Source organism: Triticum urartu, chromosome 7 (genome assembly GCF_003073215.2).
Source record: "Triticum urartu cultivar G1812 chromosome 7, Tu2.1, whole genome shotgun sequence".
Classification (NCBI taxonomy): domain Eukaryota; kingdom Viridiplantae; phylum Streptophyta; class Magnoliopsida; order Poales; family Poaceae; genus Triticum; species Triticum urartu.
Window position 1 is genome coordinate 223,710,685 of NC_053028.1, and position 12,497 is coordinate 223,723,181.

At 44.7% G+C, this 12,497-nt stretch overlaps 2 protein-coding genes and 1 non-coding gene across 4 annotated transcripts; 2 read left to right on the plus strand and 1 right to left on the minus strand.

Moving 5' to 3' along the window:
* Positions 1-2,243: 2,243 nt before the first annotated feature.
* Positions 2,244-2,442, plus strand: LOC125526231. The gene has a single exon (XR_007291640.1). It is a non-coding gene; the product is annotated as a U2 spliceosomal RNA (small nuclear RNA).
* Positions 2,443-3,028: 586 nt separating this feature from the next.
* On the plus strand, positions 3,029-6,914 carry LOC125523089 (pentatricopeptide repeat-containing protein At1g80150, mitochondrial). 2 transcript variants are annotated; one of them, XR_007290100.1, is made up of 3 exons: positions 3,029-4,614; positions 5,996-6,123; positions 6,557-6,914. XR_007290100.1 is itself a non-coding variant. In XM_048688135.1 (2 exons), exon 1 carries the CDS (start codon positions 3,220-3,222, stop codon positions 4,564-4,566), a length of 1,347 nt encoding a protein of 448 aa, XP_048544092.1. In that variant the 5' UTR covers positions 3,029-3,219; the 3' UTR covers positions 4,567-4,614; positions 6,557-6,914. The 2 variants fall into 2 exon arrangements, 1 of the variants encoding a protein (XP_048544092.1); XM_048688135.1 differs by lacking the exon at positions 5,996-6,123.
* A 137-nt stretch (positions 6,915-7,051) lies between these two features.
* On the minus strand, positions 7,052-12,291 carry LOC125520305 (probable amino-acid acetyltransferase NAGS2, chloroplastic; the record flags this gene model as incomplete). The annotated part of the gene is given in 9 exon segments (XM_048685199.1): positions 7,052-7,639; positions 7,905-7,977; positions 8,638-8,797; positions 8,905-9,016; positions 9,302-9,399; positions 10,005-10,425; positions 10,617-10,768; positions 11,387-11,595; positions 12,204-12,291. Coding segments are annotated over 9 exon segments (1,470 nt in total), but the record flags the coding sequence as incomplete, so codon positions are not given.
* Positions 12,292-12,497: the final 206 nt, after the last annotated feature.

The following is a 12,497-nucleotide window of genomic DNA, read 5'->3' on the forward strand; positions in this document are numbered from 1 at the left end:
GCTTGACTGAATATCAGTATGTGTTTATTTATGTCAATGTCATACTAGTGATTTATTCGTGGATTAATCTAATCGAGAAATTGCTTTTTTTACTCAACAGAGCCATCGTTCGTTCTGGCGCACCAAAGATGTAGCATCTCTACTATAGCATTTTCTGTCAAATTAGGTATAATGATTTAGGTTCTTAGATAAATAAAAAATAAAAAAGCAGAGTCCAATGCATATGACAACACTATCCTCCTAGCGATCTTGCAACGCAGAATATACCCCCAAACGGGAGGTGATGTACTGATGTACACACAGGACCAACAGCAGCACGTGTAGAGAAAGCAAGGCCCGTCTTCTCTTCCGAAGCTGATGGCTGATTTTGTCCCATCTAGGATGGAATACACCTGCACCGCATCATGAGTTCATGATTCTCCTGTCTACCATCGATGTACGCACGAGTCAGTAGGCGCCCTGCATGTGGCTTTGCCCGTCTCCATGCCGCGTAGGCTGGACGGAATGCCATCACGACAGGCTTAGAGCAACTCTAATGGACGGATTCATTTCATTCGCGCATGTCCGTTTGAATTTGCGCGGACAAAAAACACTGCCCAAGACGCTGATCCGTTTTTATTTTTTGTTCGCTTTGTGTCCGCGCGGATCCATTTCAGACGTAAATTTGGGTTGCATTTGGGTTCGAGACGGACACAAAGCGGGCGCTCTTTGCGTCCTCCTCGTCCGCTGCATGCGAGGCCGGCCCACCTGGCACAGACTCACCACCTTACATCTCTCTCTCCTCCTTTTTCTCTGCCCAGCCCCCGTACACCCACGTCGGCAGCCGGCCTCGTCTCGCCTCCCCTTCCCCGTGCCCGGCCTCGCCTTGCCTCCCCCGTACCCCGACCATCGTAGCAGCCGGAGCTGGAGCGCCGCCGCCCGTCGAGTTGCGCCCGGCCTCGCTCCTCGCGCCGTGCCCGACGCAGCGCTCAAGCTCCGTCGCGCGGGTCAGCTAGCGGCTGCGTGATGACGAGCACGAGCGGAGCTGGCGCGGCGACAGGAGCACGGGCGGGCGAGCACGGCGACGCTAGCACGGCTGCGCAGAAGGCCATCGTCTCCGACTTCCTTCTCTTCCTCTCCGCCGCGTCCCGCGCGTCCCCGGCGCCTTCCGTGTCCCAGTGGTGGAGCAGCATCCACTAGCTGTACCTACGTATGGGCTGGTCCTCACGGCGCAGGACGTGGGCGTGGAGGGGTTCTGCATGAGCCGGTGCGGCCGACACGGGACCGTGGACGCCAAGTCCGGCACGGCCTACGTGTGGGCCGGCAACCCAGCGACGCAGTGCGCCGGGCAGTGCGCGTGGCCGTTCCACCAGCCCACGTACAGGTCCCAGGCGCCGCCGCTGGCCGCGCCCAACGGCGACGTGGGCATGGACGGGCTCATCATCAACGTGGCGAGCATGGTGGCTAGCGCGGCGTGCATGAGCGGCGGCGGGCGCGGCGAGCTGCAGCGCGAGGCACGCGGGCGTGGCGGGCCCGGGGCCGGGGCGAGCTGCGCCACGTGCGAGCGGGCGCCGAGGACACGGCAGGGCGCGCGCGGCGAGAGCTGCAGCATAGGAGCGGCGCGGGGCGACGTGGGAGCTCGCCCACAAGGTGTTCGATTTAATGCCAACGCGGACATGGACAAAACGAGTCTGCTTTCTGTTGGGCGCACAGGCCGACCCAAATAAAAAAGCGGACACGGACACACAGACGGGTGAGTCAAACGAACGAAAAGCGGACAAAAACGGTGTCCGTTTGGGTCTCCCCGTTGGAGTTGCCTTTAGAAATGGTAGAAAATATGTAATTTTCGAAAGCCACGGGTCATCCTGTATTTCTTTTTTTTTCATAATAATGCCCGTACCGAACTATTTTATTGACTAGCGTACCAGCACTGCGTCCGTATCCATCACAACTTTTCTTCTTCTTTTATTGGTTGATTTTTTTAGTTCGGCCAGGGGAAAAAGAAAATTCTTTTTGAGGGATAGGGAAAAGGCAAAAGGAAATAGAACAGAGACCAGATGGGCTTTCAACTCCAACCGGATTCAGACCGTTGGGCTCTCGAATTGGGCCCAGCCGCCCGCGTCCCCGTGCCGCGTAGACTGGAGCGGGGTTGTCTAAAAAAAAAGACTGGAGCGGGACAGAAGAGAAGGCAGCGGTAGTACCACCTCGACTAGCGACGAGAATGTAATATTTTATGAAGGAGGCGTGGCTGTACAACACAACTCATATTTTTCTCCGCCTTTTGGATAAGATCAAGTGTAATACCTGTTTTTATTAGTTTAATATCTGATGATATGTAGGCCATGTGCTCACAATGATATTAAATTTATTTTTTATGAAGGAGGGTTCATCACAATGGCTTACCATTAGAACCCTCGTGTATCGTCTAGGCATTGCACTATTGCCTGGCTCGGCGCACCCCAACCAAATCAAATTTCAAATTTATTTCAAACTGATGATTGTTTGCTGTTTTTCATTAAACCGAATAACAACGTTATTTTGAACGCTGTGCTTAGGATTCTTTCAGTAATTTTTTTTTGAGAAATGTTTCAGTAAAAGATAAACCTAAGGGCATGTACAATGATTGATAAAATAGTTTTATCTTAGGTCTTGTATATAATTAAGAGATGATAAAAAAGATATCTACAATAGGTCATTTCTTAGCCTTATCTTTATAATTAGTTATTCCTAAAAATGTGGTGACACATATTGTGCTAAGATATCATTTCTTATCTTATTTTAAATAAGAGAAGACAAGCCTTTTCTTATGAGTTCTCTCTCCTCCACCTCATCATTTATCCTACATGACATTCCTAGGATAGCACCATTGTACATGCACTAACTCACTGTCTGAAGAATATGACCCCCCAGCTGTTCATTCGGCCCATTGTCCATCGGAATGCCCGACCTAAGCCCAATAACCAGCCCATGGTCCAAAACAACAGGTTGGGTACTTGCTGGCTTTTCTGCTATGAACTGGTGGGCTTTAGCGAGCGAGGCCATTCGACTGCACGGTGGGTCGCGCATCCACGCAGCCATCGTGGTGGAAGTAACTCTCGCATCCAGTACCACTCCCCGCCTCCGCCCCCGACCATGGCAGCCTCCACGCCGCCGTCATAACTAACAGCCACCCGCCCAACCTACCCGGAAACCCAGCCGCCCCGCACTGGCCCCGCTCCGCCCCGGGATCGCGCGGATCAGATGCTATCCCTGGGCGCCCTCCGCAAGCTCTGCGCCGCCTTCGACGCCGTCGCGCTCACCATCATCGCCGCCGGCCTCTCCCACCCCCGCTGCCGCCCCTTCTCCGCGCGCGCGGGCGGGCACTCCCCTCCGCCGGACTTCCCCACCATCGCCTCCTGCCGCGCCGCGGTCGCGGCCTCCAAGCGCCGCCTCCAGGCCTCTTCGCCCCCCGCCGAGGCGCGGCCGGAAGGGCCCGCGGACGCCGAGGCGCCGGTGCTGGTCAGGATCAAGAGCGAGCGAGACCCGGTGCGGCTGTACGAGCTGTTCAAGGCCAATGCGGACAACCGCGTGCTGGTCGAGAACCGGTTCGCGTTCGAGGACGCGGTGGCGCGTCTGGCAGGTGCTCGACGGAATGACCTCGTGGAGGAGATCCTCGAGCAGCACAAGGCGCTGCCCCAGGGAAGGCGGGAGGGGTTCGTCATCAGGATCATTGGCCTGTACGGGAGGGCCCGGATGCCGGAGCACGCGCTCCGGACCTTCAGGGAGATGGAGATGTACGGGTGCGAGCGCACGGTCAAGTCGCTCAATGCCACGATGAAGGTGCTGATGCAAGCACGGCTCTTTGATGAGGCCCTGCAGCTGTTGGACGAGGCATCACCCACGTACGGGGTTGAGCTGGATGACATTTCGTATAACACAGTGGTGAAGATGGCGTGCGACATGGGGGAGCTCCATGCAGCGTACCGGGTAATGCAGGAGATGGAGAAGGAAGGAGTGCGGCCAGATGTCATCACATACACAACACTGATGGCTGCGTTCTATAAGAATGGCCACCGTGAGGTTGGGGATGGCCTGTGGAACCTCATGAGGTTGAGGGGTTGCATGCCCACGCTAACCAGTTACAATGTAAGGATTCAGTTCCTGATCAACAGGAGAAGGGGCTGGCAGGCAAATGATCTGGTGCGGAAAATGTATGCAGCGGGGATAACACCGGATGAGATCACATATAACTTGGTTATTAAGGGATTTTTTGTGATAGGTGAGCATGAGATGGCGAAGACGGTCTTTGGTGCAATGCATGGGAGGGGATGCAAGCCAAATGAAAGGATTTACCAGACAATGGTACATTACCTATGTAAGCGAAGGGAGTTTAATTTGGCATTCAGATTGTGCAAAGACAGCATGGAGAAGAACTGGTTTCCAAGTGTCGATACCATTCACAATCTGCTGAAAGGCCTTATGGTAATTAAAAAGGACAGGAATGCCCGAGAGATAATGAAGTTGGTTGCTGAGAGAAAACCTTCCTTCTCAGTTGATGACGTGAAGGCCTTCCAAGACATATTGTCTCATGGGAAGACTGGAAGATAAGTTGACTGCTGGACGAAAAGTTTTGCTGTAAATGCACCACATGTAACTGTAAGGCTGTTGTTGACACTGTCTCATTAATTTTGTTTTTGTGGCCAAATTAAAATAAAATTGATTGAAAAGGTTTTCAGTGCTTAAATTATTCTTTGAGAGATGTCAGATAGTGGCATTTACTCAGCTGCTGAACTTGTGTAAAAAATCGCAGGAGAACCTTTACCTCCAACGAAAAATCATGATCACTCTGTCATAAACTAATGCTTCCAGATTTCTCAGACTATTCAAAATAGTTCAATATAGTGAAATATAGAGGAGTTGTTGATGAATATTGCAAAAAAAGTAGAATCAAATGTGATGTATTTCAAGTTATGTTTGGGAAAATCTAAGGTTTTTCTTTTTTATACCAGTTTCACAAAGAATAAGGTAGAAGATTGTCTACCTCTTGTTGTTTACTGTTTGTAACAGTGTTTCTCGCTTGAGATTGAGGGTTGGCATACACAATAAGCTAAAGTCATTTTGATTATTTATTGATGAGCCATATGAAAGTCCATGCAACATGTTTTATCTGATTGCAACTTTTGTACCCAGGGTGTTGTCTTTTGTGCAACTTTCTCGCTGTGTATCAAGTTTGATTCGAAGTTGTGGGATTTCCAGCTCATGGGCTGTATAAACTATGGTTGTAAACTTGAAATGAGTCACTGGGGTAGTAGGTGCTGGTTGCCACATGTTTCCCTCCGTCCGAAAATACTTGTCATCAAAATGGATAAAAAGAGATGTATCTAGACTTAGACTTAGTCTAGATACATCTCTTTTTATCATCTTTTCGGACGGAGGGAGTATTTTGTTTTTTTTTGGGGGGGGGGGGATAGTTATTTTTTCTCCCAATCTTCATCAGATTAGATCCATGTTATATATTTTTAGCATATTGTTCCCACTCTGATTTTAATTACCGCCGCGTTGGTTTCCTTTTTATTGTTTTAGAAGGCTTCACACGAGTAATCTCAGGAGTGAGCTCTGTGTACTGTTGGTCTGACATGTAACTGAGACTGCGGCTGCTCAATATATGCGAAAAAGCCTAAAGTACCAATTTGAAATGTCTGTTCTTGAATCACAAACAAGTATTTTTCTCAGTTTGATAAAAGAAAAGGGATACATCCAGGGGTGAAGATAGGCCAGGTGACCAGTGGTGTCATGTTCATGGCAATGCAGTCATCTAAGTATTACCATAAATGAACAGTTGTAAACACTTAATTTAGTGAAGGATTTGCTGTTTTAGTGTGTTGGTTTGAACCCATGCACCAAGCGAGCTACACCTCTGGATACATCAATCATGAAGCATGAACGTGACAATTTGACATATATATGCCCTGTTTACTGATCCTTTCAGTTCAATGAATTATGCCAGTGATCCCTACTGCAATGGTGTCCTTTGCAGCTGCCACTTTTTCCATGCTTGATTGGAAGGAGAAGGCAACAAAGAGAATAATGAAAGTGCAGAACAATAGAAGTGGAGGGGAATGGGATCGCTTGGTCATTCAAGCAGTAATTGTTACCAGAACCATTGTAAGTACAATGTAGGAGAAAATGGTACTATTCGTAACTGAGCCGATTTGATATTTTTTTGTCACTGCACATCCCAAAAAAATGATCATCTTGACATCCACTTCACAGAACTCATTGTCTCTCAATCAAACAAAGCAAAGTCAATAGGGCTCCCTTGCCCTTCCTACGGCGATCTTTCTGATTCTTGTCAATGTTAGATCTTCCTTGTCCAATATGTCGTAAATTGTAGCGGTTTCTTTATTGCCAGCATGTCTGCTGAGTTGCGCTTGATCTTACATAAATAGAAGCATAGTTCCTCTTGCTTGCTTATTCTTAGTCTAGCAATAAACCGTTGATCACCCATATTAATGCACATTTGGCTACCTAGAGCTGCAGTTTTTGCTCCATGCAGTAAATCAACTAGTTATCATCTAATATTTTCCCATCTTCACAGGTAGACGTTTCCAAAGCTCTATCAACGTTGTTGCTTGCAGCATTTGGGGGAAAACAAGCGTATTGATCATCAATCGCAGCGAAGTGAGCTTTCTTCTGCGCAGGTTAGCAACAGATGGAGCAATTTGCAGCTTCGTGCAAGCAGCAGCATAGCCAACCAGAAAATCATGTTCATATACTGCTACTGGGACACACATACACTGGGTACTTCTTAGTTAGTATATCATGTTCATGTCACTACAACCATAAATTTACGACATTCTTTGTCCGGTTCTTCATGTACAAAATTTATCATTGACATTATGTTGTATTCTCGTTGTTTCTACTAAATCGACATGTACGAGACAGGTGGAACAGTATACTCCCTCCGTCCCAAAATAAGTGCCTCAACTTTCGTACAAAGCTGAGACACTTATTTTGGGACGGAGGGAGTAAAACACGTGTTAGTACTGTATTCTGTATACTTGGAAGTGTCAGAAAACTCAATCAAAATTCTGAAAAATGGAAGACAGTTCAAAAGCTTGCGCAATAAATAAAATATATGCCGTATTCCCCTACATATTTAAAACGGTACATGGGGGGGGGGGGGGGGGGGGGGGGGGGGCGGCTGTTCAGTGCATCCACCCGAAGACAAGACAGGAACTCGCTAGCAAGTTTTCCAGCCAGAATGCCAGATCCATTTCTTCCGGGAAGGACCGAAGGAGACCGATCTTTATACCATCTCCTACTATGGTCACACGAGAACATCAGACGCCTCACAGCTATCAGCCAGATAAATATTAGTCCTACTCTACAGACACTCGTTATCAACTATTCACTTGACTTTATACTATATATATACAATTCTATACTGTACAACAGCTGCAGAAGTTATCATATAAACCTCATATGCAGCAACTAGATTCCTATGTTGTTCGCTTGCAGAGATCATTTCAACGCAAAATTATTGGCAGCCATATGTCCAATCTCTGCTGGCTGGAGCCGTTTGATGTAATATTTTGATCCGCGTGAGAGATTTATTCGTTTTCGCCTCTTCACTGGGATGGATTCCACTGAGCATTCCTTGAAGCCACGCCGGACAAACCTGTTGAAGTTCAAGTGTAAACATGAGAAAATATCCGGCACTGCATCTTTACAATATGAACATATTTTCACCACCAGAAATAAAATGCACTCTAAAAATATGAGCAGATATAGCAGGTTTTATTGATGCATCAAGGAAGATGGTGAGGTTGACTCTTAATCGAAGGAACTGTTAAGTATTCCATGATTAACCACAGCTGCTCATCAACAATGAATATGATGAAGTTAAAGAGCAATTTGACCACAACTAGAACATAATTACATACCAGTCTGCTGTCCGTGTTGTAAGCAAGAATATTTTCTCAAGACCAAGGGATAATGCCTTCTTTTCAACATAATCTGCAGGAGTAGATCAGCCATGATAAGTATTTGATAAACACTAGTCCATTGTAGTGCACAATTAATGCTAGAGAAAGATGAAGTTAATGGTGACAACATATAAGGTGGAGACTCAATTGTGGTGATTTTGTAGTTTCTTGCTTTATACACACACAAAATTAATAGGAAACATTCCCAAGAAATGGAGGTAGTTCTCGGTTAAGCAAAATCTCTCTTCCAAATATCTAGTTCTAATTCATTTCGTGTTGGTAGACTAAGATTACAGTATACATAAAAAAAGTTAACAAGGAGAAGCAAAACAAACAGTATGCCAACGTTCTAGAGTTAATATTACCAGCCTCCATGCTTTCTACTAATGTGCAATTTAAGTATTGAAGTCATAGGCTGCGTCTGGGATCACGGTGGATTCTTATAATCCTGTTCATCCCACTCGCTTTACCCTATTTTAGTGCCTGTTTGACGCGCTTTTGCCTACTTTCATGGCTAATTTTTTACAGCAGATAATAAGTTAAGAAGGCACAGCACGGTTCAGCAACCACAAGATTAGATGTTTGCAACATAGAATTAAACTAATATACACTTTTGTGACAAATAATTGAAAGTAGAGGTTTGCATAGCTTTACTGAGCAGACTAAAGAGGTGGATTTGCAACAGTCTTACCAAGTAACTTGTCTCCTTGACCCTGTCCTCGACATTCTTCAGAGACAGCTATAGCAGCAACTTCCCCCGATTTATCCTCAAAAAAGGGAAAGAGAGCAGCACACGCAATGATTGAACCATCTCTTTCCACAACAATAAATGACTTCAGTGCTTCCAAAAGCTGTTGAAAGATTAACGAGAATGCTTTGTTCAGTTTCATAAAGAGGCATGTCTTAACTCAGGCTATTAGTGTTTCCACTGCTCAAAGTTCGCATGATAATGAGGTACCTCTTCATCTGTTCTCTGCACTAGGACACCTGATTCTTCTAGGGGACGAAGGATTTTTCTAATACCAGAAAAATCTTCCTCTCTAGCCGTTCTCGTTCCTTCATACATATCTCTGTTAAATGAGTGGAAAACATTATTTCCCTGCACTTTGCTCCTATATATATATATATATGCAGTAAATATGTCCTATTCCAGATCATAGGCATTCTCAAATAGTGGCGCATATTATCTGCTGTGACATTGATAGCATGCATGCGTTTTGAGCAATTAGCAGAACAACTTATATAAATCAATAGCTCAACAGGCATATAGGTGCATTGCAAGTACGCAATTGTGGGCTTACACATCAAGACTAACGTTTCATGACAGCTAGGAAAGAGCAAGAGTTTCAATATACCTTGCTATTAGTGTTCCTGCACCATCTCTTGTGAATAATTCTAGCAACAATGACCCCCCAACAGTGCCATCTATGATATGAACTCTTTGGACACCGCCCTGATATGTAAAAATGAGAAGATCCTAATCAGGAAAAAGGAACAACAGCAATGCATCAATAATACAAAAAATACATGAACTGATGTACATCATATACTTTTGCCCCGTGGAAACAGAATATTCCAAGGACCATAGTAAATATGATTCCCGGAGAAACATGGCAGATACAAGTACCATTCGGGTCAATAAACAAGATATATTCAGTAAAAAAATGTTCTTTGAGAAGTATAGTTGCCTAACATCATGATATGTATAGGACATTTTTTGCGAGGAATATGTATAGGACATAATGGTGCACACTGATGGGGGGCAGGCCGGTGCACGTAGCTCCCGCTTGCGCAGGGTCCGGGGAAGGGTCCGACCACTTTGGGTCTATTGTACGCAGCTTTCCTACATTTCTGCAAGAGGCTGTTTCCAGGAACCCGTGACCTCATGGTTCATACACCAAAAGCAGTTTGGAAGATAAGAGTATCCTATAATATTCAAGTTTGGTGTTAACAATGTTGGAACCCTAGAAACCATGTAATCTAGTGCAGAAGTGGCAACTTCAGAGCTCACACTTTTATACCTCCTAAATCCAACTCAAGAAAGAAGCAAAAACTTACATGGCATACATATGCTGCTGCAGCCAACTCTGAAAGGTAGCCATTTGATCTGCTCAACCGCTCTGCCCCACCAATAGCAAACCCTTGCTCACCAGACAGACCATTTCCATTATTGAAACCCACACCATTCCGAAAGGATGCAGTGTAATCACTGACGAAATCTCTTCCAACCCATACTTGCTCTTTCTCCTCTTTGATAGGAAAATTGTGGGCATAACTAATGTCCTCCTCCCCTACAACCTTTACATAATTAGCAGCAGTTTCACTCTGCTTAGCGCGTGTTCTGATGAGCATATCTGCTTCCTCGATAGACATGAAACGATTGACTCGGCCATGCTCATCATATATTTGGCCATCGACAACACAGATAAGCTTGTCCGCCTCGATAGCCAAAGCACATGCTGTCGCAACTTCGTATGTGCTGAAAGTCAGAAAAAGTAACACTAATATCAGATGATGTTGAAGATAAGAATGTTGCATCTGTCTCATCTTGTATTTCATAAAAAAAATTCCTTATGTGAAGTTATGTGAACTGTTTGATAGTGATTTTTAGAAGTGTTACTGCAGAATAAGAAGAAGAAAGCTACAAAGTGAATGGGGTAGACATCATACTTGCAATTTAACACCTCTCCTGAACTGGAGTATCCCATATTGCTCACGACAACTATGCTATCCCTATCAAGTCTTTCTTTTATCCGTGAAACATCTATTTTCTTAACTTCACCAGTGAATCCATAGTCAATGCCACCAACAACTCCTCGTCTCTGCCACAAGAAGAGAGAGGTATTTCAGTTCGCCATTTCAGAACAAGTACACAAACCCACTCAAACATTATTATCTCAAGACAAGCAAAAGAAAAAAGATGCCACATAGAGGTTCATAATCTTAATTTTAAGCTTTACCTAAGTAGTTCCAAATTCCAAAACTTGACACTCATATAAGTACATAATATTAATACCTCCCGATGGGTCCAGTTAGTTATTTTATGTCTGATCTTATGTACCATCTGATGTGTGACTTGGCGGTTCGGTTAGTTATTAAGTTATGTCTGATCTGATGTACAGTCGATGTGTGCATTGGCATATTATCCCTTTCAACTGCATCTATCATTGGACAGTCATACTTATTTGAAAATAAGTTAACAGCCCCTCATGTACCACTAGGGGTGCTTAACGCCACTTCGCCAACTGGCCTCTACACTTTGCAGTGGCCACTTTGCCAAAAATAAGTTAAGAATACGCCTCCAACTTTCAGGGTTAATCTTTCAAGCGTCAGATGGGTCCCCTATATCTGCCTTTCACTACTCTTAGTAAAAAAAATTGCATCTAGAAATAGATGAAACCGATATGGTACCGAAAACCGGTATAGTATGCCATGCTAACCTTAGCACCCAGGAAGTTTCCGCTAGCAACATTGTCGGAGATTTCGTGCCAGCGACCATTAACACCATGTCGACGAAGATCTAACATTGGGGGACCAGGAGATAGCTTTGCTTCTATAGTAAGGCGTATTCTGCCAGCTGCCTCCATCGCAGCATCTAATGAATCAGAATCCGTAATACGGTAACGACCACCATAATTGGCCTTCTTTCCTGAGAAATTCATAAAGTGAGCTCCTTCACCACCATGCTAACATGTAGTACAATCACCAATACTATTTAAAGAAAAGATATGTCCAAAGACAAATCATCAACCACGGCATCAATACAAAGTACAGCACTGGTTATGTAGCTTTTACTTGCAGTACTTCGCCAACCATCAACACTACAAGAACCAAGAAATGACTTCAATACTTAATCTCCATTTCCAAAAGTGTGTGCTGAACCGAAAAATAGAAAAACCATAGATGAGATGAGACAAACTATGACCGGAATGCACCCGATACTTATGCTATTAAACTGACTGGATACATCTCCCTCGATATCCTATATATACGCAAAACAAAAATTAGGATGTTCGTCTATATGTAATCTTCATCCAGAACTCACTCAGCGATGCTTATCCCAAATAAGCACCCCACTTTCCTTATATGCTGCCAAATACGTATCAAATACGGCATATAGGAAAAAAACAAATAAACAAATAGGGTCAAACACAGGCAACTTCAATAGTGTGGACATTCATTATACAAAAAAAAGACGTATCTTTTCAAAGCACTTTAGCATATAAAACAGTAAAAAAGCGCAAATCTTCAGCTAACCTCTATCAGCCAAGAGCTTATCAATCTGAACATGTGTTCCAGGAACAAGAACAAATTTGATCCCAAGACCATGTAGAAGCGATATATCCTGCATGTTGAAGTGACGTCAATATTATGGAACTACACATAAGTTGTCAAAAGTATATAAAAATGCATTTTAAAGGAAATTTCAACAAAACTACGCTCTTTGAATTAACACAGAACTACACCTTTAGTGAACTGTCATTTCAGCCAATGAACACTGGTTAAGCCATAATGGTAATGTCATGGACCAGGGTTCATGAAAGGTAACAC

Coding starts and splice junctions, on each gene's coding strand:
- LOC125523089 (XM_048688135.1), top strand. CDS start 3,220: ATGCTATCCCTGGGCGCCCTCCGCAAGCTCTGCGCCGCCTTCGACGCC.